At 36.9% G+C, this 14,755-nt stretch overlaps 2 protein-coding genes across 2 annotated transcripts; both read left to right on the top strand.

Moving 5' to 3' along the window:
- Positions 1–1,796: 1,796 nt before the first annotated feature.
- LOC113497392 (putative fatty acyl-CoA reductase CG5065) lies at positions 1,797–8,431 on the top strand. The gene is made up of 9 exons (XM_026876936.1): positions 1,797–2,138; positions 4,139–4,261; positions 4,844–4,969; positions 5,542–5,689; positions 6,287–6,388; positions 6,760–6,946; positions 7,290–7,396; positions 7,654–7,783; positions 8,200–8,431. Exons 1-9 carry the CDS (start codon positions 2,115–2,117, stop codon positions 8,429–8,431), a joined length of 1,179 nt encoding a protein of 392 aa, XP_026732737.1. The 5' UTR covers positions 1,797–2,114.
- Positions 8,432–10,231: 1,800 nt separating this feature from the next.
- LOC113497391 (glucose dehydrogenase [FAD, quinone]-like) lies at positions 10,232–14,677 on the top strand. Its single transcript, XM_026876934.1, has 3 exons — positions 10,232–10,394; positions 10,790–10,923; positions 12,892–14,677. Exons 1-3 carry the CDS (start codon positions 10,265–10,267, stop codon positions 14,458–14,460), a joined length of 1,833 nt encoding a protein of 610 aa, XP_026732735.1. The 5' UTR covers positions 10,232–10,264; the 3' UTR covers positions 14,461–14,677.
- Positions 14,678–14,755: the final 78 nt, after the last annotated feature.

The raw sequence follows: 14,755 nt of genomic DNA, 5'->3' as shown, positions 1-14,755 counted from the left end.
ATAGTATGAACTAATTATTAGAATCGTAGGCTCCGAAATTCCCTCTCCAAGTACGAACCGTCGTTTGTACTGAAAATGGATGTATTGCGTGTATACGGTCAATACGGCTTGTGTGTGTGTGTGTGTAATGTGCAAAAAACAATAACAATGCAACCAGCAAACAATAAGTATAAATAAGATTTTAACATAACTACTATTTTGTTTAATTTTTAGTTTGACCGTAACATCAGTTGTTGGAACACCTATTTTGCAAAATCACACTTGTAAAAATTTTATAAATTCCAGTAAAATGTTGTACTTTAAAGTTATTCAGGGGTGTTTATTTACTAGGGCTAAGACAATAAATTTAATTAATGCAGTGTCTTATCGCTATTTGGGGGTGTTTTCGAAATCCTGTGCCAATGAATCTGGTCTGTATGTTATTTTATTTTTGTCTTAGTGGCTTACTGTGACTTTGACTTATAACAATAAAGAATATTCTGTCTATGTTGGTATCTAGTCTAAAATAGGATATTGGCCATTACTGACCTTAAACATCTTATTAGTTCGGCAGGCAGAGTTATGAGAAATATTAAAATGAAATAACGAATTTTATATTAAAAATAATGACACTGCACATCAAAGCTGTTGAAAATAATGGCAATTTGGCTAATAACGTCAAGTGTCGGTAAATAGTGATAAGTGACGTCTTCTTTTGTTTTTTGATTACGCGATAAAAATACGGATCTAATATTTTGTGGAACTCCATCTGATGGACTAATAAGGTTTTTAAAGTCAAATACTTAGTATGGAAACACCAGTATGTCGTCTTCGGATAAGATCAGCTGTATAACTTTAAGTTGTCAACATTAGACCAAATGATTAAATACATTACAAAATTCGGGTGCCAACTAAGTATTCATTATATATTTCCAGGCACAAATCAATTAACAAGAAGCGAAGAATCGAAGTCTGTCAATTCTGTAAATTCGCAAGTGTCCATTGCAGATTTCTACGCAGGAAAGTCAGTTTTCATCACAGGAGTCACCGGTTTTGTAGGGAAGGTAATAATTGCATTTTTTTATTAATAAAGACTATCCTGCTGCAATGTAAATGTTAGTCATTGGCTTTTCGCTCTGCTAGTCGATTTGTCAAAACTTAACTTGAGTAATTTTGACTGATAAATCGATTTATTTATAATTTTACAGAGTTAAATATTTACAAGTTAAAAAACAAAAAATTATTAAATTAAAGCATCAAAAATTCATCGGCGTCGCTGCCGGCTGGGAGTGTGCCCAAAAGGCTGGCAGCATTGCCACGTTGAATGGCAATGCTAATCCTCTGAGCGAGGTAAACGCCAGCCTTTGGGTCACGAGAAGTGTCAACGAGACGCTTTGCTAGGTCTTTAAAAAGCGTTTTGGCACTCGGCCCCCACGGCCCAAAAGTTTCAACCCCAAACGGCTCAAAGAAGTAACTACCAACTAGATTACCATATTTGCGCCGTTTGATGCTTTAATTTAAACTTAACTTAACGAAAAAAAAAAAACACTTTCATGACTGCACTTTCCTCCGGAAAAGCCTTGTAAAAATAGTTAAATGTGTGCGAACGATTGGCAGCTATTTCTTTTTATTCAAGCTTTAATTTTGCATGACAGTGACAAACAAACAAAAGCTGTATTAATACAAAGTGCGGGATTCGTATCATTCGGTCATGCGGGAATCTTATTTTTTAGTGTTCTACACATGAAGAATACCCACTGGTTACTAAACTAGCTTTGAATTTAAAAACAAAAACGGCTCTCGCACAAACGAATTTAATTCTTGTGTCGCGGGGGTTTCACAAATATACAATTCATATGCACAAAGTCACCGAGACTCAGAATGAGTATGACAAACCAAACAAACCAAAAAGTAACACAAACGCTTGTTCTACGCTGGGACCGCGCACAGTGGATTTGGCGTGATGATCCCAATCACTCTTCTATCCATGCAGTAAATTAACAATGTTCAAGTATTTACATTGATAATGGTTTTTTTTACAGGTTTGTGTGGAAAAGCTGCTCTACAGCTGCAAAGACATTGATAAAGTGTTCGTGTTGATCCGGGATAAAAAAGATGAAAGTGTTGCGAAACGAATGGACAAGATTATCGAATCACCGGTAAGTATCATTATGTACCGAGTGATACAGCACGGTCACTATGAACCTTACAGGCACTGCTCAATGTTACTGCAGTTGTAGAAGGTGTGACGCTTCCACAATCAAAATTGGTACTGTCAACAGGCTCTAGACAGGTGGTCCGTATTTCAAATGCAATAAAATCGCAAATTGCATTTGAACCGTAATTTGCGCAGTTGGCAAACCTGCAGTTCGATTGCACGCCGACTGCGATTGAACTGCAATCTGACTGCATTATTTGCGGTTGGACTGCAATTGCAAGCGGGCCATCTGTCCCTCTGGCAGTCTAGTGCCTTAGGACTCTTGCTGTAGAAGCAAGACGGCGCTATGTAAAATCTGGTACACTGTCCCTTTTCCACTTAGGCATCCCATCCCAAACACCATCGTATAAGTATTTAAAACGAAACGTGGAGATTTTCAATTAAGTAATTTCCCTCCACAAAAATTATAACACCTCGATACAAATCCTCTGACAAGGCCTCCTCCTAAAGTGGCTTCTATAGTTCTCCTTCAGTAGCCATAAAATTAAGCTCAGCAGAGAACATAATGATTGTAGATGAAAATGTATTTTTGCCGTTTCCATGGCAGGTGCTGCACAGTACGGTCAGTACGATTGTGAAATGATCTGTTTGTAGCAATCAGACGAGCTCAAACAACGGCTATATGTAAAGGCTTTGTTAAAAAGCACCTTGTGGTAACTGTATCCTCCCACATATCCTTCTAATATCATAAACGTGAAGGTATGTGCGGACGTATGAATTTGTGTTACACTTTCACCCCTAAACCACTTAACGAATTAAGGTGAAACTTGGTAAATAGTTTATAACCTGGATTATCACATAGGATAGTTTTTATCCCGATTTTATATTGCCGTAGGATCATTTTCGGGCAGCAGTAGTAAGTTCATTTTATTTACATATTGTGCAGTCATGTATGAATGTAAATATATAGTGAAAAAATATGAGGTCATGCATTCATTATTGTTATATTTTGTACCTATATTTGTCAAATCCTTTGGTCATGTGATATACAATAAAAATATTCTGCGTATCTATTCATTTTATCTTTCAGTTATTTCAAAAACTTAAAATTGTAGGTAATAATAAATTTCAATTCACTGTTCATTTACATTTTAATGAAATTTAAATTGTAATTTTTATATTTTAAGAATTGACACTTAAATTACTTTTTTTTTGTTTAAATATGACGTATTTTATATCTCGATTCTTATTATTATATCTCCATATTATTCTTATTTTAGACAGCTTCATTAAATATTTTAATGAAAGAATAAATTGATTACCGTCAACAGTTATCTTTGAAACAATTACTTTAAAGTTTATATTAAAGTTCTCACGATATCGCAAAACCTTTGTTTTATCGATTATACTATAAAAGCATTTGTAAAATTTATTGATGGTGAACAAGGCCTTCATTACAACTGCAGATGAATGACTGGCGACTGGATTCCATTTGAAAGTATTTATATATTCTCTTGAGCATTTTTCCAAGACAATAATTGTGAGGGTCCACTGGGTCCCGTTGGATGCAGGTGGCTATGAACCGGTCGCGCTGGAGAACTTATGGAGAGACCTGTGTCCAGCAGTGGACTGCTATAGATGATGATGATGATGAATAATTGTGAGTGTTCCGCCCCGTACTGGATTTCGAATTATTGAGTTGGGAAAATGCTTAGAATAATACGAATTTAATCTCATTTAAATTCATTCATCGTTCATTGTAAATAGCAGAATCGGGACCAAGGTGGACTGACGGACAGACTGCAGAGCCTCAGTTATAGTTTTTTTACCTATTTGTACAGAACCTTCAGTGTTGATAGTCGGAATCGCACTTCAGTTTTATTGTTTGTTAGGGAACGTCTGTCATTGGTGACCAATTAATCTACAAGTCAGAATAAAATTGATTGTTTGTGATACCAGATGTAAGACTGAAAATTTTAAATAAAATTAACTTATATCCAGGTTTTCTCGAGACTCAAAGCGGACAGGCCTCAGGATCTGAAGAAAATAATCCCAGTAGTTGGTGACATTCATAAATCTGAACTCGGGTTATCTATTGAAGATCAGAAAAGGTTGATAGATGAGGTTCGTTTTTGATAATTTGCCTTTTATTTAGTATTCATCTGTTATTTACCTTCTTAAGTAGCTTTTTCAATTACTAGCCTGTTGGTTTATTGGGTCCTGACTGCTGTACTGTACGACGTGGGTTCGATTCCAACCCAGGACAAATGATTTCATGATAAGCACGATATTTTTTCGTGTCTGGGTGTTATTTGCGTGTCTAAGCGTAATTTATGTATATGTGTGTGTGTGTATTTAAAAATATATTTGCGTATCAGTTGTATAAGCTAAGCTTTGCTAGGTTTGAGACTTAGAGTTGTGGAATTTGGAAGTGTTCATCGTCCATCTCGCTTCCACAACTGCGGCAGATGGTGACATGCCAACATTCGATACTCCGATGTATGTATTTTTGACTTCCTTCTTTTAAAACTCACACAGTAAGGACTCCTTGTGTTGCGAGAGGTTAAAAAAATAATATCACATTGATCACAGAAAATCTTATCCTACGAGAATTTGAACCCCGCTTAGGACAAGCATCTCTCAATCTGGCTAGGTGACCTTCACCACTCATCTACCCATTTAGGACTAAATTGCCATGATTTTTAGGTTTCTGTCGTCTTCCACGTGGCAGCTTCGGTAGACTTCGACGAGGAACTGATCAGCTCCTTGAAAACCAACCTCATTGGAACGGCAAACACATTAAATTTAATTCACCGTATGAAGAATATTAAGGTAACGTTAGCAAATAGTTACAGAATCGAGGTTTTCTCGTTGGAATTTCAAAGGCGCTAGCCTACGAAAGAAGTTGTATTCAAGACAAACACGATTTAAATAGCCGCCTTTAGGGTTGTTCTTGACTTATTCCATTTTTAGTAGTAAGTAGTATTCAACAGTTTTCAACTTTACCCATTTTTTTTAAGTTTATATGCCTGTGCCTGGCATCTGGGTCTAACTCAGTGTTCGATCTCTTTTCTTTGTTAAAGTTAGCTATTTCTTTTTTGCCCCCAATTCGCAATGGAGGGAAGGGGAATAAAAAAGGTCTTATTCCTCCTTTTATCTATATCTGATTAATTTTGTGACAATACAGTTTATGAGAAACATATTTTATTATTACCATGGGACACACCGAGCTTAGATGTATCGGTGGTTTTTCGTTGTTGGCTTCATTGTAAATCTTGGCATACTGGAGTTGCAATAAGAAACATGTGTGGTTGGCTAAACAACAGTAACTTGTGATGTTAAAAACATTCCAATTTCATCGAATTCTTCATTAACCTTTCTGATTAGAATTTCCATTATTTCAGTCCTTTGTCCACGTGTCAACAGCTTACTGCAACACACATTTGGACGTTTTAGAAGAGAAAGTATACCTACCACCAGCGCCACTGGATGACATTCTAAAGTATTTGGAAGAACCAAAACTAAATCGGACTCGAATCAGTAAACTATACAGTGGGTAACACCAAAGTTGTCATACATTTTTGGTCACCTATCGGTGGCGTGACGTCTTTAGCCATAGGAAGATTGATTACGTCACTGCAAAAAGAGTAATCACAGTTATATTATAAATGCGAATGTTACTATGTGTGTATATGTTTGTTATTAATCCACGCTTTAACGATTTCAATGAAATTTAGAATGGAGCCAGCTGGCACCTTGAATTAAGGTAGACTACTTTTATAGGACTGTGTTAAAGGAGGGTCATGATTTTGCAGCTGATCGACATCCAGGCGGGCAAAATCAAATTAATATGAGGACTGAAGAACATGTGTTTCTTCTTTGTAGCTTCACATAGAGCATCCATAGTACATCGTCCATAGAGTATCTAGTCTACAACTTAGTTTGACTCTTGTTCTTTTGGAAATCATTTTAAAGGGACGTTTTCCTATCACCAGTAGTGATATTAACACTCTTATTTGTTTTTCGTTGTATTTAACCATCCATACCTCAATTTTTTTGCTACGTTGTAATTTTTTAGTATGTCCTAAATTTATCCAATTGTAACATTGGTAAGAAGGTTTGTTCAAAGCTGTGTTTGTTTTTTTATAGGGGACCGTCCAAACACATACACATTTGCAAAGGCTTTAGCAGAACATTACGTTTTGAGAAACCATGGAAGCATACCCACCGTCATTGTCAGACCTTCAATAGGTAAATACTGTGATATAATTTAAATCTCTTTTAGTTCAAAGCACATGCACGGATAGCCGAGTGGCTGAGGTCACCACACCAAACCCACACGCTTGACGTGTAGCGGGTTCGGTAAACTAGAATAGATAAAAATTGTCTAATCTATGTAGGTAAGGCCATAGACAACCACTTTATAAAACATCTGAATGTCCTGGCTCACTGCTGGGTTATTAATAATACCTACATGCGTGACGAAAATTTAAAAAGTTAATAATTTGCTTAAACTGTGGCGGCAGCGAGTCGTTATTGAAGCTTATGAAACCTCTCGCATGTAAAAAATGATACCCTATTAATTGGTTAAAATATAACTAAAACAATGTTTCTTATTTCAGTGGTCTCCTCCTTCAAGGAACCTATCCCGGGCTGGTCAGATACGATTCAAGGATCGACAGCTCTCGTCGCTACCTCTTGGAAGGGACTTAACAGAGTGGTCCTCGGAAAACAAAACAACGTTGTAGACTTTATCCCCGTGGACTACGTTTCAAATCTCCTTGTCGTCGCGGCTGCAAAGTGTCACAGGTATCTTAGTGTGGTCGACAACCACCACGAAAACTGAGAGGACTAACTGGATATCTGGTGGTAGGGACTGAAAGTAAACAAGTTATCAAAAACTTCGTTGATCAGTGACAGTACTTGCAAGATGAAATTGTGTTTTAGTTAGTTATTAAGTCTATGTAGGATCACATCTGCAGGACAGCTTTAGTCTTTATGGGGCTTCAAGATCCTTCTTGCTCTACTTACTAGCGGGCTAGAGAGGAGTCTGAGTATAAAGGAGCCATAATGTTTCACCTCATGCATTAACGCTTGTCGTCAAAAATACTAGAAACCATTTTTAAAATATCTAAATTGATCGTTTTTCCAGTTCCAGAGATGTTATTGTACATAATTGCTGTACCAGTTCCACCCAACCTCTCACTTTAAAAATGATAGTAAAATTCTTACACAATAAGGAAGCTGATAAATCTCCTTGTGAGTATTCACATTATTATTTGACTAGGAAAATGTATTAAATCTGTAAAGTCCATCAGACAGGTTAAAAAAATATATTGGATAAGTATTTTTTCTTCCTAAATAAAAAATGAAGGAGATACAGTGATTTAAAATCTCGTGTTACGTCACTTACCAATACGCTTTTTAATAGCAAGTAATATCACTTACCGGAATCATTCTCAATTCATGGATCAGTGTGTTGCAATACCCCTTTAGGTGTATTTATTTTTTTATAGATAACATTACGTACCCAAGGGTCATATTTACCGAGAACAAACAGTTACTTTCGATCCTGCTGTTATTACTGCAAACTGGCCCGGCGTATGCCGCTGACTTGTTGCGACGAATCAGAGGAAAGAAACCAATGTAAGTAATGATCCACGTTTTATACAAATAAACTTATTAAATAAATAAATGAATAATTTATTTGAGTGGTATATTTCTATTGGGAATCTTTAGTTTTCTTTGAAATTTGTTTTTGTTGCGTTTAATATTTAAACTGAGTATTTCATCGAGAAGACACTAAAATTCTTGGCAGCTTTACTGGAATAACCAAAAGGCGTGGCGAGGGTACGAACCCTGCGTAGGACACGCGTTTGTTTAATCCACAAATGTTTGTTCTGGGTATCTTGTAGGACGGACCAAATTAATTTGAGGGAACCCAGAAATTTATTTGTCATCCTACCGTTTTGTAATCTTAAGCCTATTTGTTTATTCTTCACCACTTAAAAAGTCATACTACAGACACTACTGCCTTCTTAAGTTCCTTTTAAAATCTTCAGGTACATGAAGGTCCAATCGCAACTTCGTGCAGCCCATAACACCCTAGGATACTTCACAAGTAACTCTTGGACATTCAAGTCAGACTCAACTCAACGACTTCACAACTCATTACAACCTTCAGACAAGAATGAATTCAACTTCAACCCCTCTGATGTCAAATGGGATGAGTTTTTCGACATATACTTGAATGGAATTGAGCAGTTCTTGCTAAAATCTAGAAATAGGAAATGATATGTTTTTCCTACGCCATTGATTATTTGAAGTTTTGAATTTGTATTTAAAATTATACTTAAAGTTAGATACGTAGATGCGAATATTAAAGTATGTGTTTCATTTTATCATAATAGCCACTCAACGGATTTTTGTTGTTGAGTCAGCGTTTATTACAGATATTTCCAGTTATAAATATTCATAGAATAGAAAACCAATATATTAAGTTAGTTTAGTAGCGACTTACAACCAAAATACCACTAAATTAAAACTAAAATCGTGAAGTGAATAATTAATGGTAATGATTTCAGTTACCTTACGCCTTCGAAACTGCTTGACCATTTTTTATGAAATTAAATTATATATCTACATATGCATATTTGGTTGGTCTGTCTGAGAAGCGGCTACCATTAGATTAATGTTCAACTATCACATTTTACTTTTTATTTTTCATTATAATATAAGGTTTTCATAATCGGCTCCTGCACTGAGGAAATTAATCCTTGTGTCGCGGTCGCAGGCGGTTCCACAAACTTCCAAGTCACCTGCACAAAGAATACCCATTCTAAAACTTTAAAATTACAATGACATTGTACAAGAGCCTTGTGGACGTACGTATGCATTTGCAGAAATATTAAATAATTGAGACATAATTAATAGGATTGATTTGACACAAAGCCCTATGTCGGAATAGACTTGGAGCGGCCGTTCACTACATTTGACGGTGGCAAAGTAAGATAAATGGCCTGTTTGCCCTTTGGGTGATGATGTACGAAATATAAACTGAATGGCATTGTTTTTATATTTAGTATTTATTAATGCGTGTAGCGACAACTATACATAATTTGTGTGTATTTACAGTGACTGTTGGAAAATTTATAGATATACTTGTAGAAGTAAGTTGTTTTTATCAAGTAACTTGCTTATAGTTACTGTTTGATAATTAGTAATTTTTCTCTAGCCCACTGTGGCCCACTGCTGGGCAAAGGCCTCCCCCAAATCCTTCCACGAACCTCTATTCTGGGCCGCATGGAACAAGCCTGCGCGGTAAGCATTAAGGTCGTCTTGCCACCGCTTCCTAGGTCGCCCACGACGACGCCGTCCATCCGTTAGCTCCCATAGTGTGGTGACTTTGGCCCAACGATCGCTTTCCATTCGGCTAACATGACCCGCCCAATCCCATTTTAGCCTGGCAGCTTTTTTGCCGACGTCTATAATCCCAGTTTTGGAATTAGTAATTAAAACATTTAATCTTGAAGCAACTATTTTTAACCCCTGTTGCAAAAAGCGAGGTGTTATAAGTTTGACTTCTGTTGGTGTTGTAACTCCCGAACCAATGAAGCAATTTTAATTTTTTGTTCGATATTAAAGGTAAGTTATGTGCGAGTATTCTTAGACATATTTAATGAAAATTCTTAAGTGTAAAAGTAGTTGGAAGTGAAAGGGTGTAAGAATTACCGAATGTTTTGAAATATATTCTTATGACGACCTCCGTGGTCGAGTGGCGTACGCACCGGTTTCAAGGTGTCGCTAGCTCTGAGGTCCCGGGTTCGATCCCCGGTCGGGTCAATGTAAAAATTCACATTTGTACATTGTCTCGGGTCTGGGTGTTTGTGGTACCTTCGTTGTATCTGAATTCCATAACACAAGTGCTTTAGCAACTTACTTTGGGTTCAGAACAATGTATGTGATGTTGTCCGCATTTATTTATTATTTATATTCTAGTGCTCATTGAAATAGAATATGGATAACTAAATTGAGAGCGCCCTGAACTTCTCTCGACATTTTATAATATATAAATACGCGTGAGTAAACCGTTGCATCATTTAATAATATTTATTTTTGTTTAGAAGGATGATTATCAGTCGAGGCTTATCAGCTATAGGGGTGCTCTCCCTGCCAACACTGATGAGGCTCATCCAAGTGCTGATTAGCCTTGTGACGCCATCTAGTGTGGAATATCCAAAGCAGGCGGAAATCAAACGTATGTACCAAACACATTATTTATACTTCTTTCTATCATAGTGTTGTTTTATTTAGTTGGCTTTAAAGTTTCCTTTTCTCGTAATCTTTTTTGATATATTTTTTTTATTGTTCCATGTACAAACGGGTAAAAAAGGAACCTATTACTGAAGCTAGACTATCTGGCCGACTGTTCGTTTGCCCCTCTGTCCAACCGTCCGTCACCAGGCTGTATCTTATGAACTGTGATAGCAAACAAAACCGATTCACCATACCATAACATTCCCACTAAGTTACACACCCCTACTGTTTAAAGTCCATTAAACATTTACCAGTCTATAACATTACCATTAGTGTTCCCGATGTTCAATTCTTTTTCAGTCCAGCTGTCACTTTACTTTTTGCTATTACTTTCAGACGGACAAACCTTTGACTTCATAATAGTGGGCGCGGGTTCCGCAGGCTGTGTCCTCGCGAACAGACTGACGGAGGTATCTGACTGGAAGGTGCTGCTCATCGAGGCCGGAGGAGATCCACCCATCACTTCTAATGTCAGTTTACAATGTTAACGTAATCCAAACTAATATTATAAATGCGAAAGTAACTCTGTCTGTCTGTCTGTCTGTCTTTCTGTCTGTCTGTCTGTCTTTTCTTCACGCCTAAACTACTGAACCGATTTGTGTGAAATTTGGTACAGACATAGTTTGAAACTTGAGAAAGGACATAGGATAGTTTTTATTACAAAAAATAAAAATTGTAACTAGGGTTCTTAATAAATGATACACCAGATTGCTCACTAATAACCTATATTAAACAATAAACACAAGTTCACAGGGAAAAGTTAAAGAATGTGACGGTATATAAAAAAAAAACAAATAGTGGGTATTCTCTAAATTACTTAGCAAACAAAAGAAAATAAAATACTAACTATTAACTACTAATGTAATAATACAAAACAAGTGCGTGAAGCGCCACAAACTACTACGGTAGAACTATTCTAAAAGATGATAACAAACAATAAATCACACCAATAATGTTCCGTATTACGAATACACTAAGGGCGTGACGTATCGCGTGAGAGTGCGTTCGATCAGCGAAGGAGTTGTTCCGAGTCGTCGGATGCAATGCCCGCGCAGAGTCGAACTGACGTGTCGCGACGGAAGCAGGTTTTTATAGCCGTGCGCGGTGCATCTGTGTGCATACGCACAATGCGCGATAACTTGTGTGGCACACTAAGCTAGCGGGCTCACGGAGTTAAGACGTGCGCGTAGTCTACTCGTTACAAAATAAAAAATAAAATTTATTACGGACATACTATATAATAGTGCCATCTATTGGTCAAATGTCGAGCTGTTCCTATGCTCCGTAGATAGATGGCGTTAATCGCGCAATGGTGTCATTACACGTGTTCGGTTCATGTTATTGTTTTAATTCATCGGAAAATCCATCAGAAAAATGTAAATAAACAGTAAAAAGATGTAAAAAAATAATAATATTAATATAATAAAAGTTTTACTACGAAGAAAATGCTCTAACGGAGTATAGATAATTCTATTAGTACTACGCGCAATGGTGTCGATCGTTACACGAGTTCGGTTCATGTTGTTTTAATTCATCGGAAAAAAGTAAATAAATAGTAAAAAGGTATGAAAAAAATAATAAAATAACATATAAAAAATATAATACTACTTTTAGTACAAAGAAAATGCCCGAACGGAGTATAGATAAATAATCCGAGTTGTCACTATGGTCGATAGATGGCGTTGGGATCGAAATAGATCGCGCTATGGTTTCGTTACACGCATTTGGTTGGGTATCGGCCGAGCGCTTCGGTACCGTCGTGGTAAAATTGTATTGTCGGTTGTATGGTCGTTTATGTGGATTGGTCCTGTTTCGTAAATTCTAAATTGGTTCCGTTGTTTGATGTAGGTTTGATCTCGAATATTAGTACTTAGTTATTTTGTTTAGTAAAACTGTAATATAAAAATACGGTCAAATTGAGAACCTCCTCCTTTTTTTGCAGTGGGTTAAAAACTTTCTGCTCAAAGTAAATTTACGGACGAAGTCGCGGGCAAAACTACCCATGCTAAAAATGCGATAATAACTCTGTCTATCTGTCTTTCCGTCACGCCTAAACTACTGAACCGATTTGGATGAAATTTGGTTCAGACATAGTTTGGAACTCGAGAAAGGACATAGGATAGTTTTTATCCCAAAAATCCTGCGGGAGCGGGAACTTCTCAAAAATCCCGCGAGATCGGGAACTATGTGAGTAAAACCAAAAATCTGCCGGAAGTCACTGTTCCACGCGAACGAAGTCGCGGGCAAAAGCTAGTGTCTAAATAATAATCAATTCGATTAGTTAATAAAACAAGCACTAGTTTTAAAAAAATGATCGATTAATATTTGCTAAAAAGTTAAAAGCACATTTTTTTTGTCACCCCAATATATAGTAGGTATGTGTACTGATAAGATCAAACATTATGTTAAAGTTTTAGAAACTATTTTTTTATATTAATACTTTTTCGATATTATTTATATTTCAGTTGCCAGCTCTGTTCAGCCTAGTCGACTACTCGTCTTCAGATTGGAACTACTACACAGAGAATGATGGATACACCAGCCAAGCTCACAGAACCAAAAACGTGCATTTGACGAGAGGCAAAATGTTGGGAGGCTCCAGCGGTGCCAACTATATGATCTATGTTAGAGGCAGCAGAGAAGATTACGACGATTGGGCGAATCAAGGCAACGAGGGTTGGAATTGGGACAACGTCCTCCATTACTTTAAAAAGAGTGAACGTATGATTGACCCTATAATCTTAAACGGCGAAACAGCTCAAAATCATAACACTAATGGCTACCTCGGAGTGACTAGACCCGATTGGAAGGAGAAAACAGAACCCTTATACGAAGCTTTTAAAGAAAACGGTCATAGAATACTATCAGATATTCATGGAGAACAGCAAGTTGGATATTATTATCCAACCTTCACTATCGATAATCACATACGACAAAGCACAGCTAATGCTTTCCTGAGTCCTATACGGGACCGTCCTAATTTGTTTGTACTAAAAAATACATTAGCAAGAAAAGTCATTTTTGATGGCAAGAAAGCTATAGGCGTCGAAGTCTTATTGCCTGGCGGAAAAGTATCAGAAGTATTTGCAAATAAGGAAGTGATATTATCAGCAGGTACTATAAACAGTCCTCAGTTACTTATGCTATCAGGGATCGGTCCAGCTGCACACTTAGAAGAAAATAACATTGATGTACTAATAGATTCCCCGAACGTAGGTGAAAACTTGCAAGATCATGCTTGTGTATTGTTGATTGTAGCTGGAAAAAGGAATATCGTATCGGCCGTTCAGAATCTCGCTGGCTTCGTGCATTTAGATTCATTTCCATCGCCGGTCGTAGCAGGCCACGTAGCACTCGATAGAAAGCAAACCTACCCGGACTATCAGGCAGTACTCTTTGTTGAACCAGCCGCGTCATTAACTGCCTCCATAATCTGTGCTACTGTTGTAGGACTAGAATATTCCATTTGTAACGAAATATCTTATGCAATCCAAGATAGGGAATCATTGATTGTAGCGATGACTTTATTAAAACCTGATTCTAAAGGCAAGATTGAACTGAAGAATAAAGATCCACTTGAGAAGGTGAAGATATACAGTGGGTTTTATAGTAATAAAAACGATTTGGAGCAACATGCGCGTTCCGTAGAAGATTTTAGTACAATAGTCAACACCACATACTTCAAGAGTGTTGGATCTGAATTAGTTAACGTGAATCTTGAAGCCTGTAAGAATTTTACGTATGGAACTCATGATTACTGGAAGTGTTATGCTTTAAACATGGTGAGTACGCTCTGGCATCCTGTTGGCACGTGTGCTATGGGTCCTGAGGGGGTCGGTGTTGTTGATGAGAGGTTGAGGGTCAGGGGAGTGACTGGTCTAAGAGTATCTGATGCTAGTATTATGCCGGCCATCACTCGCGGGAATACGAATGCACCAACAATTATGATAGCGGAAAAGACAGCTGATATGATCAAACTTGACCATGGCATCAGTATAGAGGTTTGAAGTAAGCAGTTTCGTGGTAGGATATTTAAGAGAATTGATGTTCATCCACACTATAAGAGATTAACACAGCTTTATATTTGGTTTTGTGATGTAAACATATTTGTTTTAAATATTAATACTTAATTGTAGTTGCCATTTTGCCAATAAATTTTCTTGTTGAATACTGTTTGGTCTCATGTTTTTTATTCCCAATGTTGTTATAATATTTAATTTATTTCAGTTCGTATGTTAAATTTTTCATAAAGATAAAACCTATTTAAATGGATTACGCGAATATCCGAGATGATATAGCACA

Source organism: Trichoplusia ni, chromosome 9 (assembly GCF_003590095.1).
Source record: "Trichoplusia ni isolate ovarian cell line Hi5 chromosome 9, tn1, whole genome shotgun sequence".
Lineage (NCBI taxonomy): Eukaryota > Metazoa > Arthropoda > Insecta > Lepidoptera > Noctuidae > Trichoplusia > Trichoplusia ni.
Note: the sequence above shows the minus strand (reverse complement) of the source record. Positions and strands in the feature narration are given on the sequence as shown.

What these genes read in the sequence shown, in the direction of transcription:
- LOC113497391 (XM_026876934.1), top strand. Translation starts at nt 10,265, where the DNA reads ATGATTATCAGTCGAGGCTTATCAGCTATAGGGGTGCTCTCCCTGCCA. An exon ending in AAAGCAGGCGGAAATCAAAC is followed by an intron (nt 10,395 to 10,789) that starts GTATGTACCAAA and finishes TATTACTTTCAG; the next exon opens with ACGGACAAACCTTTGACTTC. An exon ending in ATCCACCCATCACTTCTAAT is followed by an intron (nt 10,924 to 12,891) that starts GTCAGTTTACAA and finishes TTTTATATTAAT; the next exon opens with ACTTTTTCGATATTATTTAT.
- LOC113497392 (XM_026876936.1), top strand. Translation starts at nt 2,115, where the DNA reads ATGGACAAGATTATCGAATCACCG. An exon ending in TCGAATCAGTAAACTATACA is followed by an intron (nt 5,690 to 6,286) that starts GTGGGTAACACC and finishes GTTTTTTTATAG; the next exon opens with GGGACCGTCCAAACACATAC. An exon ending in CATTGTCAGACCTTCAATAG is followed by an intron (nt 6,389 to 6,759) that starts GTAAATACTGTG and finishes TTCTTATTTCAG; the next exon opens with TGGTCTCCTCCTTCAAGGAA.